The sequence below is a fragment of the Phocoena sinus genome, chromosome X, assembly GCF_008692025.1.
Source record: "Phocoena sinus isolate mPhoSin1 chromosome X, mPhoSin1.pri, whole genome shotgun sequence".
Taxonomy (NCBI): domain Eukaryota; kingdom Metazoa; phylum Chordata; class Mammalia; order Artiodactyla; family Phocoenidae; genus Phocoena; species Phocoena sinus.
In genome coordinates, this window is record NC_045784.1 from 28,868,714 (window position 1) to 28,889,977 (window position 21,264).

The 21,264-nt window shown below is 36.4% G+C and overlaps 1 protein-coding gene across 1 annotated transcript in view; it reads right to left on the bottom strand.

The window, feature by feature from the left end:
• Positions 1-21,264, bottom strand: part of DMD (dystrophin) — a 2,099,690-nt gene that overhangs the window by 1,409,572 nt on the left and 668,854 nt on the right. Inside the window, exon 18 of the mRNA XM_032618871.1 lies at positions 4,387-4,510. Coding sequence (XP_032474762.1) covers positions 4,387-4,510 — 124 coding nt within the window. The remainder of the gene's footprint in view (positions 1-4,386; positions 4,511-21,264) is intronic.

The following is a 21,264-nucleotide window of genomic DNA, read 5'->3' on the forward strand; positions in this document are numbered from 1 at the left end:
TGGCAGAAGTGATGTGAAAACTTCTAAAGTAAAACAACATTAGTGGCAGTGAAGACCAGCTAGGGACTGTCATCTTAAACCAAAGTCAGCCATAATATGAGCTTTAGTCAGGGTTGTGGTTATGGGAATAGAGAAAACTGGACAGTTTCAAGAGCTGTTAAGGGAATGAGATTAAATGAACTTGTCAAAGGGTAGACTTGTGAATGGTAGAAAAAAAAATCTAGATGACCCAGTTAGCTTTTAGGTTTCTGGATGAGGTTGCTGGAAGAAGAAAAGTAAAAAGAAGGAATAAAGGAGTGCTGGAGAGAGACTGAAGTTTAAGTTTGCAGGCAAACATTCAATTAAATGTGCCTATTACGCAATTAGATATATTGGACTGGGCTTTAAGGGAGAGACATGAGCTAAAGATACACATTTGGGAGTCATTAGAGAATAGATGCTATTTGAATGGGAAGTAATGAGGATAATCTAGAGAGGAAAACAAGGGAAGAACTGTACAGAATTTCAATATTAAAGGAAAAACAAGATGGAACAAAACGGCAAAAACATTAAAAAGGTAAACAATAGAGAGTGGTATTCCATAATCCAAAGGAGCAAAGAATTTCATGAAGGACTAAGAGGTTAATAGGGTCTATTCCTGCAGAGAAGTTGGGAAAATAAGGCACACAAATATTCACATATATATTTATAGGATAGGATGGAAAGATGGAAAAACAGCCTGTTTAAAGGCTGATGATAAAGACCCAGAAAATAGGGAGACACTGAAGAAATGGATGTGTGGCTGAATGGAAGCAGGTTCCTGAGGACACAGACAGTGAAGATATTGAACATGCACCCCCTGAGATTAGCCCTAATGAGCCAAAACACAGTCTCTTCCACCAAGGCAGAGGGAAATAAAGAGACCGTGAGCACAAATACACATAATTTAAGAGATTATTTTAACTAAAGTAAGAGGGAAAGTCACCTACTGTAAATGGTGGGGAAAAGTTTAAGAGACCTATAAAAACTTGAAATAATAGTTAAGTTGAAAAAATTTACTAGAGAAGTATGGAAAGCTTAGGAAGAATTACTGTGGTTTTTCCGAAATGGAGTAATGTCTGGCAGCGAAACATCTACAGTATTGTTAATGCAAGTGGGTAGGTGAATTGAGAAGAGGGAAATGGAAGCTTTCGGAGACAGCAAGATAGTCCACATGGGCTGAGATTTTTAAGGATAAAGGCATAACTTGGGTGGAAGAGACTGTGAACCTGATGCCAAAGTCTTCGAAGAGAAAATAATAGAATAAATTGGTGAATGACAGATGGCCACTTGGCATGAAACACAAGGGAAGAGGTAGTTTTACATTAAGGGTGGTACCTTTGGAAGTGACCCTGAGAAGTGAGTAAACTAGCAATTCTAAAGGAGTGGAGGAGTGAGTCATTAATCTTCGTGGTGATCTTAAGGGTAAACGTATTGGGTTGGCCAAAAAGTTCGTTCGGGCTTTTCCCCATCTTACAGAAAAACCCGAACGAACTTTTTGGCCAACCCAATAAATTCCATATATGAACAAAACGGGTATACAGGAGAGAAAGTCTGTTTTGGAAGAAGGGTTTCCGAGTGCACAGTGAATGAGTGTGAGAAAGCACAAAGAAGAGAAAGTGAGACAGAGGAAAGAGTACAGAAGAGCATAGAGATGAAGATACAAGAAAGGACAGGTGAATAGAGGTTCCTATATTCTCCGTGGCAAGCACAGATAACAGAGATAACGGAACGGTAGAATTAACTGGCTTGAAGATTTCCCACAGAACTTGGTGAAAAGTTGATTTGGTATGGGTGTAAGCAAGTGTAAGTCCCAGGAAGAGCCCAAGGCCTATTGACCTTAATGGCTAGTAGGAAAGCTTTTCAGGAGAACATTGTAGAGGTATAAAATCACCTTGGGGTAAGAAGAGCTTGTTTTGTTGGTTTAATTACTAACTTATATTACCATGTGCTCAGTTCAAGAAGTTGAGTAGCTATACCTGTTAAGTCAGCTGGAAATTCTGAACTATGGTGACATTAACAGAATGAGTGAAGAACACCTAGGAGTCTGGTAAAGTCTCCCACTGTGTATTGATTCTCCAACATTTATGTACATAGGAATCACCTGTGGATCTTGTTTAAATGCAAATTCTGATTTATCAAGCCTGAAATCAATCCTACAGTTCTAAGAAGCTCACAGATGATGCCAATACTGGTTGTCCAGGGACCACACTTTGAGTAGATATGTCCCCTAGAACTCAACTTTTAAAAAAGTGTATTATGTTAATTGTATGGATAAAACACATTGTTAATAGAGAAGGAAAATTTTTGTTAGATTTAAAAGTATATAAATCTGAAGTGACAGTGTCCTAGGATATTCTAATTGGCTGAAAGTGCTTGATTCCTTCATTCATTTATTACTTCAAGTGAAAAAAAAGGAGTTATTATTTAGCCATTTTTAATGAATGCCTAAAAATGAATTAATACCACTCAAGCTCATGAGATAGGCCTCCCATGTGTTCAAAATAACCTACATAAACTGACAGGTGAAGAAGCAAGAAAATTAATGTATGCCTAAACTGCATATCCATCACCATTACTATGTATTTCTCTCAAGGATTTTTAAAATACATATACCTTATATTTAGCCTGAAGGAAATGTCTAGGTAAATCATTTCATGTCATATTTTAGTAGGCAATTAAGAATGATGTTTTTATTTCAGAATATGAGAGTAAAAGTTGATAAAGGTGACTCAACGAAGCATCAGAAAACCACTCATAGAGTATTGTACATTTTTTTTAGCACTTTCAGTCTCTCATTGCTGGACACTATTGATTAAATACAAATTGGTTCTAGGTAACCATATGATAACAGGAAATTTTTAAATTTATAGTCCGGAAATGCTAGAATTCAATTTTCCTGCTTGATCAAAGCTATTTTAAGACACAGAAATAGGATGGCAAACAGTTAAGTAGATTATTCAGATAGATAAAAAATATTTAATTAGCTAATAAAATGTCTACCCAAGGTGATTCATACTTTCAGTGGTCGAGTATGTCACATGAACTCCGAAACATAATTAGAGTTCATCTTCTCTAAGTAATTTTCTACTTGTAGAATTTCCCTCAAAAATTATAACAAAGACTATACCTTTGAAAAAGTATACTCTGAAATAAGATATTTAGCTATTTTCTACATGTTATCATTCAGTTTAATTTTAAAACTAAAACATTAACAATATAATCATAATTCCCTTTTCTTGAAACTATTTATAATAGTCCGTTATTAAGCTGATAACAGAATACCACAGAAAGCCAATAAGAAATTTAAAATAACTTTCCCATTTATAAACAGTCAACTCTGAGCAATGTTGATGAAATTCTCTCTCCCCCTCAAGCAGCCTAAAAAAACAGAATTTTTTCTCCTAGAAGAAGATTTTTTTGTTCTCCAAAAGTTCCAACCCCACGGCAGGTATTCCCTTGTATCTGTGTTAGTGTTGTATTTGTAAACACCTAATAGATTCTGTAATTCATGAAATCAAATGCTGGAAAGATAAAGCAGAGTGAATCCACACACGTGATCTTCCTATAGCTAAAATTATTTAACATTCAGAATACCTGTTTCTTTAGCCTGTCCACTGCAGAATATTCACTCTGCCTGTGAGAAATTTCCTCACAAACTATTGCCAATTATATACCAAAAATGGATGTTTATAAGTCGAAGTTGAAAAATCAAAGCCTTGATAATGTCCCTGAAGATGAAACAGCCCTTATTAAATTAATAAAAATCCCTATTGCAAAGGATGAAACTATAATGTCTCAGTAGGAAATAAAACCAGCAAACAATCTTTTATAAAAAAATACTGAAAAAGGCCGGGCATCTTTTAGTTATGTTAATGTAATACATACATATCCAGAAAATGCAAATATGTTATAACTTATGACAATTATTAATGATTTTGAAGTATAACATTTTGATGACAGTGAGAGCACAAACAGGGTCTTTAGTATTCCTAAGGGTCGGGTCTATTCTATTCCATTCTGTTCTGCAAGCCTGCTAAAATATCAGCCTTCAGGTGAAAGAACAATACATGAAGGGAAATCAATATGAGTTCATGCTACAAAGTTGTTAATTTACAGCTAAGTAATATAAAAGTTAAAGAAAGTTTACAAAAAGTATTCCTCATTAGTCACAGCAGAATCAGTAAACATTTCTCTATGCTAAACTTTGATTCTACTTGATATGTAAAATATATTTCAAAGATATCTTTAAAAGCATTATATCATATCACTTTAATCTTTTCAACTTTAAGAGAATAAGAGTTCAGAGCATAGAGTTTACAAGCAGCAAAACTTAGCAAAATACATAAAAAATAATGCATAACCTACATTGACTTTTTCCTTAAGGTCTGAGAAGTTGCCTTCCTTCCGATAGATTGCAAATTCAGGACTCTGCAACACAGCTTCTGAACGAGTAATCCAACTGTGAAGTTCAGTTATATCGACATCCAACCTAAAACAGGGAAGAATAAGGGTCATTATTTCTTGATTATCTCTTTCTTCTATATAGGAAAAAAAAGCAATCTATCAACATTTACCATTTTTTTCCCAACTGGAAACTTCTGCCTGATGCCCCTATTACTGTTAACAGCATTACTATTTCCCTAGTCAGGATGGCTCAAAATTTGGAGTCAGCTTTGATCCAGTCTCATGATCACAGAGGTCATTTTATTCATCTCAGTGTAGCAATGACCTCTACAGTATCTTCTATAAGTTATTCCTCAGCCTTTGTTTGAATGTCTGCATGATTGAAAAGTTAGTACTTTCCAAGATAACTCTTTTTGGAATGTAGTTAGAGTAAACAAAAAATTCCTTTTGGTGGCCCCCATTAAACCATACCTCGGATACTCATGCCCTCCGTGTTGTCTCCAACCATATTGACGCTGTGTTTGGTCATATGACTTGCTATAGCAAATGGGAGGGATATTAGTACGTGTAACGCAAGCATGGGCTTGATAAGTGCTTGCACCTTGGATCTTGTTCTCGTAGAACACACACTCTGAGAAGGCAAGTGTTATATAAGACTTTGAAGGATCCTAAAGTGCTTTACAAAAGCTCAGGCTTGCCAGGTGGAAAGACCACGTGAAAGAGCATGCAGCACCAGGCAAGTGAATAAAGCCTTCTTTGACCTTCTGACCCAACTCAAACACCAGCTGAATACAACCAAGTGAGTGCTCTAGCTGACTCCACTCAGAGCCACGGAACTGCCCAAAGAGCCCTGCCCACACTGCAAAATTGTGAGAGATGATAAATAAATAAATAAATAAACCATTAAATTTTGAGGTGGGTTGTTATGCTGCAATAGATACGTGATCACCCACACTGTTATTCCCATTCTTATATTGCAGAGATCTATGGAGCTACTGGGAATAAACTATTAACTCTGATGAGGTGATTCAGGTCTACTTAAAGCAGATATTTTCAAGGGAGTAAGGCGAGTTGCAAGGGTGGAGAATGTCTATGAATCACTTGAAATTTCAGGCACAATTCTGAATGTGTGTGCATTTTTCTTGAGAAAGAACCTATAGATTTTATCAGCATCTGTAAAGAATCTATGATAACGGGAATTTAGAGATCATCTAATCCAACTGTTTATTAAACAAAACAAACAGGCAAACAAACAAATGAAAGTTATCCAGAAAAATCAATGACTTACTCAATTTTCATAGGAAATCTGTGGAGTAGACCAAAAATACAAATGCAAGGTTTAAGACACCAAGTAATGTACTGTAATCACCATGCTGTAGCTTCTTTTCCAATACAACCCTCAAATAGTTGAAATCAACTCTTTAAATCCACTAGAAGATATCTGATGGTCAGCCTACCCTACTCCTAGTTACTTCAATGGATATTCCATGGTTTGTCAGTATCTTACTTTCCTTAAAATTTGGTTCCTAAAAAGATCGTATCAGTGGTGTTTAGTATAATCAGGAAAGAATAGACAATTATCTTCTTTATGAGTACTTTCATTGAGGTAGCCTACGAGCTCAATCAACTCAAATTTCAAGGCTTTAAATCATATCAACCTGTTAGAATTTGTCATGTTAGTTGCAGGCTATTGTTTTAAAATTAAACTGATAAAGAGTTTCACAGAACACAAAACACTTCCAAAAGCCTTTTGTTTTCTTACAAAAATCAGTGGTAATGTACTACCAATCTCTCTGCTCATATGAGGAGATGGAGGCTCAGAGAAATTAAGTCAATTGCTCTCAGACTGTTAGTACCATACGGACGAAACTTAATTCATCTTGTTCACCATTATATCCTTCACCTCAAAGAGGACCTGATTCATAGTAATAAATATGTACTAAGTTTTTATTTACCAAGGCTACCCAACTGGAAATAGAAGAAACAGAGATCTGAATTCAGAGATTTTTTATTCTAAATTCCACATCATTAAATGTCAATCCCTTATTTCATTTGCATATGGATTATAAATATTTATGGTGTTTTATTTTATCATACATGGTGGTTATCTTTCCTACATTTGTTTTTCGCATAAGTTTAACTATTAGGTTTCCTATTTCTTCACTTGTAATGCTGATTTTAAGAGTCCTGTTGCATGCTACTAAAAATCTTTCTCATTGATGTTAATTTATGAAATCAACAGTCTTCAACTATGGTCATTTAGCCACCCACCAAATCCAGTGCATGTTTTCCATCAGAACGTCTTAAGAAGGGCATTTTTGTTTTTCCTTTAGTCCAGTATAAAAATCTGTGTGTGTCTCTGCCGGTGGACATTCACTTGCCAGTGCATGGGGCGGGCCAGGAGTACTGGGATGTTAATACCTCAGGGGTGACCCTCAGCTAGTGAGAGCCGGGAGTTGGTAGATAAATATCCCAGCTCCCTTGCCTTCAGTGCAACCACCTTGAGGGATATTACACACAGTGTCTCAGAAGGTTCCCAGCAGGATTGAGCACAGTTGCCTCCATTGTTAACCTGCTCATGTATCATCCTGTAATGGCTGCCTTTTTCTTATCTCACTTCCTCACTTTGCTTCCTGGGATTACTTCCTAAAAAAACTACCTGCACCAAATCTTTGTCTCCAGATCCACTCTTGTGGAAACCCAGACTAAGGCAATGATCAACAGCCTCAAATGAACCCAGCATCCTGCCATATTTAATTTTTTCACCTTGAGCTCTGACTCTCCACAGGAACTATTTTAAACTTTTCCCAAAGCTCTCAAAGCTGTGATCCGTCTTTTTTGTTTGGGATTGACATATACATACTGCTATATTTAAAATTAAAAAAACCAACAAGGGAAAAAAAATCAACCAAAATGAAAAAAAAGCTCTCATCCATCTTCTTTCTCCACCTATCAACACATGACATTGTTTCCTACTTTACAGAGAAAAGTGCAATTATCAGACTAGAATTTCTCCCTTCCACTTCCAATGTCCAAATATTCAATCTTACCTGCCTGTGCCCTTCTCATTCCTTTCCCTTCAAATGAGTTTCTCTTCTTTTACTTAAAGCTAATCCCTCTACCTGCATTTTGTACTTCATTCTCTTACTTCTTCTCAGGCATTTGAGTCTATCAATTTTTTTTAATGTATCCACTGTAAATTCAACCCCTCCCTCTCAAGTTAATTCTTCATATGGAAATTTAAACATATTTTTATGGATTCCTTTATTAAAAAATCAACACTCTCTTGACCTCCATATTCTCCTCTGGCCATTCTCTTATCTTCTGCAAAGGCAAATGTTTTGCAACAGTTGTCCAGTTTCCTGTCAGTTCCCCATCTCCTCTTCACTCCTTAATCCACTCAATGTTGTTTCTTAACAAAAACATATTAATAAAGGAATCATGTCACTAAAGCCAATGGACAGTTATACTTTCTTGCCATCTAGCAACACTTAACACTGTTGTTGACCATACTCTTCTTTGAAATTCTTTTTTTGCCTCCATAATCCCCCTCTATTTATTTTGTCTTCTATTTCTATGACCACGGGTAATTTTTTCTTTGCAGGCTCATCCTCTTCCATCCTGTTATTACATGCTGAAGTTTATCAAGGCCCAGTTCATTTCCAATCATCTTCTATCCTATTATATTACTCTCTCACTAGCAACCTTATTCATGCTAATGACCTTAACCACAATATATATATCAATGACTCCGATACAGATATCTCTACTTCAAGCATTTCTTCTGAGCTCCATAGCTACATAACCATCCACCTACTGGATGATCCCACTTGCATGCTGTAAGAGCTCTTTCAATATATAATGTCGAGATCTAATGTTTGATTTTCTCTCCCAAACTGGTACCCTCCCAGTGTCCTCAGACCTGTGAATGGCATCACCGTCTATCACCTTTGATACCCTCCTCTCCCTTCCCTCACATATTTAGCAAAGTCTAATCCATCAAACATTCTATTTCTTGTGAATCTACCTGCTGCTCAGGATCTCTACAGTTGGCATCCTCACTGATCTTGCCATTAAATGTGACCAAAACTACTGAAATGGCCTCTCCACTGGTTCTAGGCAACCTTTCTGGAACCCTCCCATCTGTTCCATGCACTACTGGTGAAATTATCCTTTCTAAAAGATATCTGATTATATAACCTTCATTCATTAAGCCACTCAAAGACTTTCCATTTTTCTTAGGATAAAGAGCAAAATTTCAGACCTCTTAACCCTATACTTTACTTCTAGAAACAAATCTCTCTTCAAGTTTCTTAGGGAACCAAGGAGCCATACTGCAGTCTTGTCCCTCCCACAATGAAGTGAAATCCTTCATTGACTCTTATCCACTAGAAGATTTCTAATTTGGAAACTTGGCTTCTTGATATAATCCACGTTGGTCACTCTGGTCAAATCTGTCCCTTCACCTTTACACTAGTCTGACTCAATCACACATCAAATACTCTCTGAGTCATCAAGGTGAGATGTGAATATCCACCATTCAATGTCAAATTCTCCCTTTAGACTTGGTTTTTGTGGTCCCACACACTTTTGATTCAGAGTATCTCTGTTAAAGATTGCTCACATCCACCTACAGGTCCATGAAACTAAAAGCTGACTCAAGGTGCTAAGCTTGCATCACAGCTGGGAGAGATCTGCTAAGGCCTATGTTGGAGAAAGTTTTCACCAGGCCTAGAATTTACATTGGTCTTGTTTGAACATGTGTTATAATTATCCTTTATCACCACCTCTAATCAATTGCAAAAAAAAGGTAAAGGATATTTATTCAGTTTGAAAATAAATAATTTTCCAAAATATCATAATACTTTTAGACAATTGTCTTTCTGAAAAATGTGAAACTGTACGTCTCCTTTTAAAACACATCTCTACCTTCGTTTCTGCCACAAAATATACACTAAGTGCTTATTATATGCCAGACATAGTATTAAACTCCACAGATAACAGAGATGAAAATGCAGCAGTCTACATTATCAAGGAGTTTGGTTTAGCGAAGCATCCATTTGACAACAAATGCTTTAGACATAGAACTGGGGCTCAGCTCACACTGTGACTTTTGTTTAGGATAATCAAAAAACACCTTTTCAATGAATTAAGATTAAATCAGTTTCTAGACTAGAGACTCTGCCAGGTAAATTGGTTATCTCCACACAATGAAGCCTTTGTGGAGTCAACACCATGGTAACCGTCTGCTTGCTGCTCAGACTGTGAAGATTTTAAGGGAGGCCTGGGCACCAGTTGGCATGTAGTTCTAATAATTCAGATCAATTCAGGCAACAGGATGTAAAATCCCATAGAGAGGTCTTTCCTCATTCTTTTCCTCATTCAATCCGATTTTATAGATTTGGAAAGAGACTGCAAAAGATGACTGAACTTGCTCTTTACATAAGTATCTTTTAGAGAGTGATTATACTCTTTTGATTTACAGATTTATTTATTTATTTTAATAAATTATTTTTATTTATTTTTTAATTTTCTTTAACATGTTTATTGGAGTATAACTGTTTTACAATGTTGTGTTAGTTTCTGCTGTATAACAAAGTGAATCAGCTATATGTATATATATATATCCCCATATCCCTTCCCTCTTGCGTCTCCCTCCCTCCCACCCTCCCTATCCCATCCCTCTAGGTGGTCACAAAGCACCGAGCTGATCTCCCTGTGCTATGCAGCTGCTTCGCGCTAGCTATCTATTTTACGTTTGGTAGTGTATATATGTCCATGCCACTCTCTCACTTTGTCACAGCTTACCCTTCCCCCTCCCTGTGTCCTCAAGTCCATTCTCTATGTCTGCGTCTTTATTCCTGTCCTACCCCTAGGTTCATCAGAACATTTTTTTTTTTAGATTCCATATATATTTGTTTTTCTCTTTCTGACTTACATCACTCTGTATGACAGACTCTAGATCCATCCACCTCACTACAAATAACTCAATTTCATTTCTTCTTATGGCTGAGTAATATTCCATTGTTTATATGTGCCACATCTTCTTTATCTATTCATCTGTAGATGGACACTTAGGTTGCTTCCATGTCCTGGCTATTGTAAATAGTGCTGCAATAAACATTGTGGTACATGTGTCTTTTTGAATTATGGTTTTCTCAGGGTATATGCCCAGTAGTGGGATTGCTGGGTCATGTGGTAGTTCTATTTTTAGTTTCTTAAGGAACCTCCAAAGTGGCTGTATTAATTTACATTCCCACCAACAGTGCATGAGGGTTTCCTTTTCTCCACACCCTCTCCAGCATTTATTGTTTGTAGATTTTTTGATGATGGCCATTCTGACTGGAATAAACCTACCTAAGGAGACAAAAGACCTGTATGCCGAAAACTATAAGACACTGATGAAAGGAATTAAAGACAATACAAACAGATGGAGAGACATACCATGTTCTTGGATTGGAAGAATCTACATTGTGAAAATGACTTTACTACCCAAAGCAATCTACAGATTCAATGCAATCCCTATCAAACTACCAATGGCATTTTTCGCAGAGCTAGAACAAAAAATTTCACAATTTGTATGGAAACACGAAAGACCCCGAGTAGCCAAAGCAATCTTCAGAAAGAAAAACGGAGCTGGAGGAATCAGGCTCCCTGAATTCAGACTATACTACAAAAGCTACAGTAATCAAGATAGTATGGTGCTGGCACAAAAACAGAAATATAGATCAATGGAACAGGATAGAAAGCCCAGAGATAAACCCATGCACATATGGTCACCTTATCTTTGATAAAGGGGGCAAAGAATACACAATGGAGAAAAGACAGCCTCTTCAATAAGTGGTGCTGGGAAAACTGGACAGCTACACATGAAAGAATGAAATTAGAACACTTCCTAACACCATACACAAAAATAAACTCAAAATGGATTAAAGACCTAAATGTAAGGCCAGACACTATCAAACTCTTAGAGGAAAACATAGGCAGAACACTGTTCTATGAACTAAGTTACAGATTTATTTTTAAGGGATTTCAAATATTTTTTAGGGAAGTTGTGAGTAAAGTGCTTTACCTAGGAAAACTATATCTATTCATAAGCATGTGTGTTAATATGTTACACTTTCTTTCTGAAATGGAATGGAACAAAGTATCAATGAGTTTGTACTATTCTTAGGTGTTAGACTTTCTTTTTCTCTTTTCTTTCATCTTTGTGATGTCTTGATTCCTTTGGCAATAGGTGGAACCTAAACCCAATTCTTACATGATTTAAGCTCTGAGCTATTGCTCATGTAATATTCTGTTTACTTTTTTTTTTCTGTGGCTTCAATTTGGGCTTATTGCTTCAACCATATCTATGATTTTCTTACTAAAACTTTTTGTCTCAATGTAATATACAGTCAGCCCATACTCCAAGATCTAACATTCAACACCATCCCTTAGCGTTCTGGGACTTAACTGTCAGCTGCTAGCACTTGCTTTCCCTCCAGTATTCTGCCAGTAGCCAGCCCCATCTCTGTGTGCCAGCAATGAGGATGGAAGGGTGAAGGGGAAGCAGAGGCAGAGTTTTCAAAAGGCTTCCTGTGCACTCTTACTGAGTGCCAATGGCTCACATTCAATGCTTAGTCTCAGTGACATTTCCACCGCTTTTAGCAAAATGAACAAGACCTCCTTCTTGGCTTCTACTCAGACCCTGGCTTCCAAGTAACAATTGTGCATTTACTTTATTCCTTATCAATTTGGCAGCTCTTGCTTCATCATTTTCTGTGCCTTGCCCCCTAGTTTTCACATGTTCACTGGCATTGAATATTTTTCACATATCCTTGCTGAGATGTATGCCAAATAAACAGACTCCCCTGATTTAAATCCATACATGTTTCTAAATTGTGTGCTATCTATTCTCCCCAGCGTTTTGACACTGGTATTTTTTATCACGCTTTGCACTACTTGAGGCTGGGTCTTTAATCACCAACTGAAGATATCATACAGATGTAACTCAGGTACCTTTTCAAAACCCTCAAGAATAACACTGAAGAGTTATTTTCAATACCATATTAAATCTTGGATTCTGTGCATGTATTTTTCTTCCTTTATAAAATCACTCATTTCTACTATTTTTTTTCACTTTTAAAACTCTCACAAAACATTGATAAAGAACTGACATAGAATAAGTTGCTTATAATGGGCCTGTACACCCTCAGAATCAGCCCATCAATAAAATTTCTTATTACTCTCATCTTACTCTCGTAACACACTTCACTCTGTACTTAATGTACTTCTATATGTTATTACAGACAGACTCTATCCCTTAAATCCAGTCTAACTTTATCCAGAGAGGCATGGACATATATATATACACTACCAAACTTAAGGTAGATAGCTAGTGGGAGGCAGCCGCATAGCACAGGGAGATCAGCTCCGTGCTTTGTGACCACCTGGAGGGGTGCGATAGGGAGGGTGGGAGGGAGGGAGACGCAAGAGGGAAGAGATATGGGAACATATGTATATATATAACTGATTCATTTTGTTGTAAAGCAGAAACTAACACACCATTGTAAAGCAATTATACTCCAATAAAGATGTAAAAAAATTTTTCTTTATCTAAGAAAATTATGACTTCTAACTCTCTATTTACAAAATGATTTTCTTCCTGTAACAGTTGATGAATATTCTGTCCTATATTTTTCAAGTATAACCTAAAATCTCATCTTTGTGATTATTTATGATTAACAGTGAAGTAACAATTTTCTCTCCTTTACAAAGGTACTCATCACAACCCCCCAAAACTAAGATCTGTAGAGTCTCATGGAACAGAGCAACCATATCTTTGATTTTTTTTTTTTTTTTGCAAATATGTTATTACCAAACCAAGGTTTTTTTCCAAAGAGATCTTCTATTTTTCTGGAAGTTTCAAGTATGGTGCATATATACCAAATATTCGAAAGGTCTAAGTTTTCCCTCAAGATCATATTGTACAAATGGACTCTACTTCCTCCAGTTGAATTTTCCATAAAGATAATGCAAATTAGATCAATTATACTTCCTTGCAGTCAAAATTGGGAGATATATGTCTGTGTTGCAGGTGCGTGTATATGTGTGTGTATGTGTAAATATTTTAAGTAAATTAAAAGTAAAGCAGAAACTAACACACCATTGTAAAGCAATTATACTCCAATAAAGATGTTAAAAAAATTTTAAAAATAAAAGACAAACAGAAACACATCCAAAAGAACCAGAGAAACACTTGCAGTTTAAAAAGTTATCAATTTTGAACTGTCAACAGTAAATCATTGCATGGAATTTGTGCTCTATGATAACACTGCTAATTATGTCAGAAGAGCCTCTTAATGGGCACTACTGTGTTCCGTTAATATAGTGACTGCCACATAAAGTATTTAACTAAGATGACACATTTACATAAACTTTAATTCAGTCACTTTTAATATACCATTTGGAACTCATCATTCCCAAATGTGTAAACTGTGAAACTATAAATCCTTCAAGCTCCCAGACTTAAACTAATTTGATTAGTGAGCTAGGTTATGAATGGCCATATTATATCTTTAAACATCTTTGCACACAGAATTTCATAAAAACTTATAAGCCTCACCTTTAGCAGCCTGAAAGTAAAGTATTAACATTTGTGAAATATGTTAACTCTTGCACAATCCTAAGGCTCTAGGCCTAGACCAGATGACTTAACAAACCAAATTTTAATGTACATGTCAATTAGCTTGAACACACATTTTCATGTTCATGGAAACAAAACTATGACTCTTTTTTACTGGTACTACAATGTGGAAGAAACCTTCCTGGAGGTGAGGTAAGATTTTAAAATTTTGTTTAGTATATTTTTTAATAATCATCTTTCTTCTTCAGATTTCTAGAACATGAGAACACGTTTTAATTCCATATTGGTATATGGCTACTCTCTGGATGGCAAACCATATGATGAACTCCTACTCATCTTTCAAGACTCTGTCCAAGATATACAACTTCTGTGAAGGTTTTCTTGATCAACCTCTCCCTACTCTTTCCCCTTCAACCTTTCTTCTGGGGAAACTGGTCCCTCCCTCCCATATGTTTCCACATGTTACTTCCTTTTAAAAATTGAATAAATAGAATACAAATTAAATTTGAACCAGAGAAATGTTATAAATTTTTGAATGAAATTTGTTTAAAAATATTTTAAAAAATCAATACAAACCTTGTTATGGCTAAAATATCAAGTATTTCTAGGATTTTGAGATGTGCTGAGTATATGGTGATTATCGTACTTTTACAGTTATACAATATTATTAAAGGGAAAAATCCTATTTAATCAGGAGAAAACAAGTTAACATTTAGATAACTACCTCCCTTAAATCAAGATAGTTTTTATATACACACACAGATATATGCACGTGTTTGTATAGTGTGGGCATGTTTTCCTTGGTGGGAGGGGGAAAACAGGGACAAATGATTGCCTTAAATTTTTTTTTGTAATGTTTGTGAATGTATGTGTTTGTACGTGTATGCTTTAAATGTGTGTGCTTTAAATGTAAAGTAAATATGGTGCAGTGCAAACTCACTGAACTGAAAGTCAGCTGTCACAAGTTTTAATCACCCATCTTAATCTTTATGCTGCTACCTTGGACAAATGACTTAACTTCTCTGATCTTCCTTTACTTCTTCCTTTAAATTTCAAAAATTACAAAGCTTCCATCAAACTGGTCTTAAAATAAAAACTAACAAGGACTTTTAAAAAATTACTCTTAAATGTGTATTTATTTATCTCACTAATTAAAGCGATTTTGACCTGAGATACAAAGCTGAGGTCAGCTTTGCTTACACTGGAGCTTTGATATTCCAATTAAATTAGTCTGTTCAGCTAGCAGTCAAATTAAATAACATCTAAGGATGTTATGTTTCCCAGTTATAATAAGAACCCTATAAACTCTTTTTGACAGTTTACACAGCACCTGAAACAAAATATAACGAATGGGAAAGAACACTGTCCTCAGTTAATATAAACCTGCCACATTAACAGTCCTATCAAATAATCTGTTTTCCTTGTGTTTGCGTGATCTTATTTACAAGCTTAAATGTATTTCCAGTTTTATATAAGTTTAAGCACATCACTCATAATATAATACGTTTTGGGGCTTCCCTGGTGGCGCAGTGGTTGAGAGTCTGCCGGCCGATGCAGGGGACACGGGTTCGTGCCCGGTCCGGGAAGATCCCACATGCCGCTGAGCAGCTGGGCCCGTGAGCCATGGCCGCTGAGCCTGCGCATCCAGAGCCTGTGCTCCGCAACGGGCGAGGCCACAACAGTGAGAGGCCCGCATAGCGGGAAAAAAAAAAAAAAATCGTTTCGGTACAGTAAAATTTAATGATTCCAGTTTGTGCTGAAATGCATCTTTAAAAGATACTAAAAAATCAATTTCTGTGTAGTTTACCTTGTCCTAAAATATGCCTTATTTAACATGTGCTTCAAAATCTGGATTCTAGTCCAAAACATAAAGTTTGTCCTTAAAATCATGCATCTTCTTCATTGTCAATTATGGCAAATCAAATTACATGTTTAATGTGTATAAAATACTGCCTTTTAAAATACATGCCCTTGAATACAAACCCAGCAATTTAATATTTTTAAGCTATAAATGCCAGAAAACTCTCCATGCATTATCTGGCATTGCTATTAATCTTTGTACCTCTAGGATAGTTAATTGTACTGAACAGAATAAAACTCCTACAAAAATATTGTTTCTCTGCAAAAAGTAAAACAACTAAAATATTTTAACAAGTGGTAGATTAAAATGACTTGAACATAATCTTCTTAGCTTAATTTGGTAACAAATCTCAATCATTTAAAAATACATCGGTAATATTTATTTCTAAAATGTGATATGGTTGAAAAGAAGTCACTTTTACATCTTCTGTTAATATAACTTTCAGGGAAACACACCTTAAAAACTGAGGGCTTCCCTGGTGGCGCAGTAGTTGAGAGTCCGCCTGCCGATGCAGGGGATGCAGGTTCGTGCCAGGATTCGGGAGGATCCCACGTGCGGCGCAGCGGCTGGGCCCGTGAGCCATGGCCGCTGGGCCTGCGCGTCCGGAGCCTGTGCTCCGCGGCGGGAGAGGCCACAGCGGTGAGAGGCCCACGAACCGCAAAAAAAAAAAAAAAAAAAAAAAAAACTAAGGAAATCCCCCAAATTCTAATATGTCAAAACCAGCTAGATTAGAGGAATTAGTTATAAAGCCAAAGAGTATGAAAGCATGTGGACAAAAACTGCATGATCCAGAGGACCAGAAATAAAATGTTGTTAAGCCACAGATGCGTGGAGCCTATTTTTCATTTTCAGTAAAATCAAAGTCCCTTTGAAACACAGTTCTGTGCAAGAAAATCATCTTAACACAGGTTAATGGAAATATTTTTTTAAGTGATAGATGAAATCTTGTCATACTAATACATCTATAATCATACAATGTAATATGCTCAAGTTGAAAACCCTGAGCCATTTATTTTAAAATCAAATTTGATGTTTATTTAAAATTGATGAAAACAAAAAGCAAAGCTGTATATGCTCTTGTGAGAAATAAATGTGGGCACTAGAGGGTGCACATTCCCTTTCACAGCTTGTCTGGACTTGAATTTGGCTTCTCTTATTTATATTTTCTTATCTACATAATGATAACATGGTGACAAATGGATTTTTCATGCGAGTTCTCTTACAGAGAAACATAAAATGTCCAAAGATATAGATAAAATGGTGTAAAAGGAACATGTGAGAAAGGCATTTAAACGTATACACAAAAGTATCTTGAAGTCATAATACAGAGATTCCCTTGAGAAAATGTCTTCAAATTGGGGAGAAACACTTAATCCAAATAATACAGTAGCATTTTCTGGACTTCATAACTCAGGATTTTTTTCCCAGTTCATTAATCTTACCTATTCTTTTGAACGTTAATAAGTATGTAGACACTTGTGTTCTATAAATCTGCCTATAAATACATTCCTGTACCAAGATTAAGTTTTTAAAATGTTAATTTAACATTCAATCAAATTCACAGGAAAAAACAGCATTTTAAGCATCTTGTTCCTGTCACATGCTTTCACAAAGAAAAAATTAATTCATCTCCCATGATAACTGTGTACGCTATTTATTATAATCTTCATCTTCATCGCTATATCAAGAACAGAGAGCTTCAGAAACCTTTACTTTCAACACACAGTGAAATATGAAGTTAAGATTCAAAACCAGGTATGTCTGAATCCAAAGATTTCCACTACACTACACTTATATTCCTTTGTTCCAAATGAAAGGGAAACCATTTTTTTTTAAATATTAAGGAAAAGTCAACATGAACTTCCTGTTTGTTGCTATACAGTACAGTCTGGTGGTTACTACTGTGCTGTTTTGGATTATGCCAGAATTTGACTGGAGTCTCTAACACTAGGACATTAACTAACTCTGAACATTTTTATTAACCTAAACTATGATATTTAGTTCATACCCTCATGGCATTATGAAATAATTATTTTTTCCCAGTTTACTTTTACTTTGCAGTCTTTCTTAATTTCCTAAAGTCCCCAAATTTCCAATCAGCTGATGTGTTTTCTGATGTTAGAACTGATTAAGCATAGATGGCAAAGGTTATGACAGATAATAAGGTTAAGACCATGGTTAGCACTAGAAGTCCTGCACCTGGAAAAACAGTTCAATTATATGGGACTCCATCTATGTGTTGATACTGAAAAAGATACCTAACTTTGAAGGAAAAATCTTTTTCACTGATAAAGATCTCTGTATTTAAAGATATAGCCAAATGCTCCAGTGGTACCATAGAGTCTATGAGACTTAGAAGGTAGAACAGCCATGAGACTTAGAAGGTAGAACAGCCATAATCTAGGGTAAGTGCACCATTTCCACAGACAGACCTCAGTAAAGTAGTAAACAGTCTCAGTCAATCTTTTATTTTCAGCTAAATAATTTGATGAAATTACCTTTAGTTTCTCATTATAGATAACATGACATAGAGTTCAAGAATGCAGCATCCTGTGGAGAGGGTGTGGAGAAAAAGGAGTCCTCCTACACTGCTGGTAGGAATGTAAATTTGTGCAGCCACTATGGAAAACAGTATGGAAGTTCCCTAAAAAACTAAAAGTAGAGCTACCACATGATCCAGCAATCTCACTCCTGGGCATATACCCAGAGGAAAACATAATTCGAAAAGATACATGCACCCCAATGTTCATAGCAGCACTATGCACAATAGGCAGGACATGGAAGCAACCTAAATGCCCATCGACATGAATGGGTAAAGAAGATGTTGTAATATAAATATAACGGAGTATTACTCAGCCATAAAAAAGAATGAAATAATGTCATTTGCAGCAACATGGATGGACCTACAGATTATCATACTAAGTGAAGTAATCTGGACAGAGAAACACAAATATCATATGATATCGCTTATATACGAAATCTACAAAATGGTACAAATGAACTTATTTATAAAACAGAAATAGACTCACAGACATAGAAAACAAACTTACAGTTATCAAAGGGGGAGGAAGGATTAAATTAGGAGTTTGGGATTAAAATATACACACTACTATATATAAAATAGATAACCAACCCAACAAGGACCTACTGTATAGCCCAGCAAACTATACTCAATATCCTGTAATAACCTATAATGGAAGAGAATGTAAAAAAAAGAATAAATATATATATATGTATATATAAAACTGAATCACTTTGCTGTACACTTGAAACTAACACAACATTGTAAATCAACTATATTTCAATGAAAATTAGAAAAAAAAAGAATGCAGCATCCTGTGCTAGATGTCTGGGTTCAAACCCTGACTGCACTGCTTCCTGTAAAGTTTGTGACCTTGAACAAGTCACCTCACCTCTCTGTGCCTCATTATTCCCATTGGCAAAGAGTGACAACAATAAAAAACTACTTTATAATGCTCTTTTAATGGTTAAGTGTGTTAACGTGCAAAATATTTAGACGAGTTCTTGACATATGGTAGAAATCATACATGTTAGCTACTGTGATTAGTGCCTTCCGTGACTATTTCCTGCTGGCTTTAAGCCAGCCCCTGGGCCACCTCTCACTTCCTCATTTGAGAGTGGATCTATTCATCTTAGTGTTTTGTTAAGGACTGGTAAAGTAAAAGCCATTCTTGTAATCACCAGAATGAAAACTGCAAAGAAAGCTGTAACAAAGACAAAAAGGCAAATACGTAAGAATCATCAACAGCAAAATAATCTCATCTATTTCACCCTTTATTGCAGGAATAGGCAAACTATGGCTCACGGGACAAATCTGGCTTGCCACTAGTTTTTGTAAATAAAGTTTTATTGGAACACATCCACACTCGTCATTTACATATTGTTTATGGTTGCTTTTTCCCTACAGCAGCAGAATTGAGCACTTGCAAAAGAAACTATGTGGTGCACAAGCCTAAAATAGGGACCGTCTGCCTCTTTAGAGAAAAAATTTGCTGACTACCTCCCTGCACTATAAAGTTAAGATGGTCTATCTCTCCCAACACATAGGTGGGTCCACATGTGTGGTTCACAGTCGCCATGTTGCTTGGCTCTCTTTCAAAACTATGCCTTGGCTCTCTATAACCAGACTAAAGTTCCTTAGTCTGGCATTGAGTACCTTTCTTTTTTTTCCCACAATGAACTCAACCTACCTTTTCAACCTCATCCCTTACTTCTCTCTTTCCAATACTGCATATTTCTGCTCTAAGCAAACAAACACCCACAACCCTGTGTAAATGCCACTTGTATACAGCCTGTATCTGCATCGTCCTTTTCCCTAATCTTGAGTCCAATAGGCCCCTATCCTTTAACAGTCTACTCAGATGCTAATGTCTCCATGAGCTTTCCATGCTCAACTGTCAAGCAGGACTGGAAGTGATCCTTTCTTCCTTATGACTTTTCTAACATTTTATTGGTACTTCTTCATGACATAGTTTATACTATTAAAATGCAAGCTTCCTGAGGGAAGGACTAAATATGGTTCTTGGTCATAGCAACTGGAGTGCTCTGCACATCACAGTGATCCATTAGATATTGTTGAATGAATATGAAAATTAGCAAGAAAACTAATGTTGCTGTCACTACATTGTTGAAATACTGTGGACTCATACTGACTACAGGAGTGTTCAAAGAACCCCTCCATACACTGAGTGGTGCCTTGGACCTTGTGGGAAGCAAATTAAACTTTAAATACCCTCAGTGTGCAAGCTCACTGAGTTTAAAGGACTTCAACATGCTTTTATCTCATGGGTCTTTGAAGTTTAAATAACTTCCAGTCAAGGTTTAGAAACTATCTGGTACAATGCAGAATACCATTTAAATCTGATGTGTACTCACTGTCCCACTGCTACTTCCCCAGCATCATGAGTTGTTTCCATTCATTTACTTCTTCTAGTGAGCATCTCTATGAAGTTTAGCTAAAACCCAAAGCAAAACGCATGGCCCTACAAAGCCAGTGTCTTAGCTCAGGCTGATGTAACAAAACACTATAGATGGGTGGTTTAAACCAGGGGTCCCCAACCCCTGGGCCGCGGACCAGTACCGGTTGTGGCCTGTTAGGAACCGGGCCGCACAGCAGGAGGTGAGCATCAAGTGAGCAAAGCTTCATCTGCTGCTCCCCATCACTCCCCATGGCTCGCATTACCACCTGAACCATCCCCCTGCCTCACCCCATCCCGTGGAAAAACTGTCTTCCATGAAACTGGTCTCTGGTACCAAAAAGGTTGGGGACTACTGGCTTAAACAATGTAAATTTATTTTCTCATCGTTCTGGAAGCCAGAAGTTCAAGAT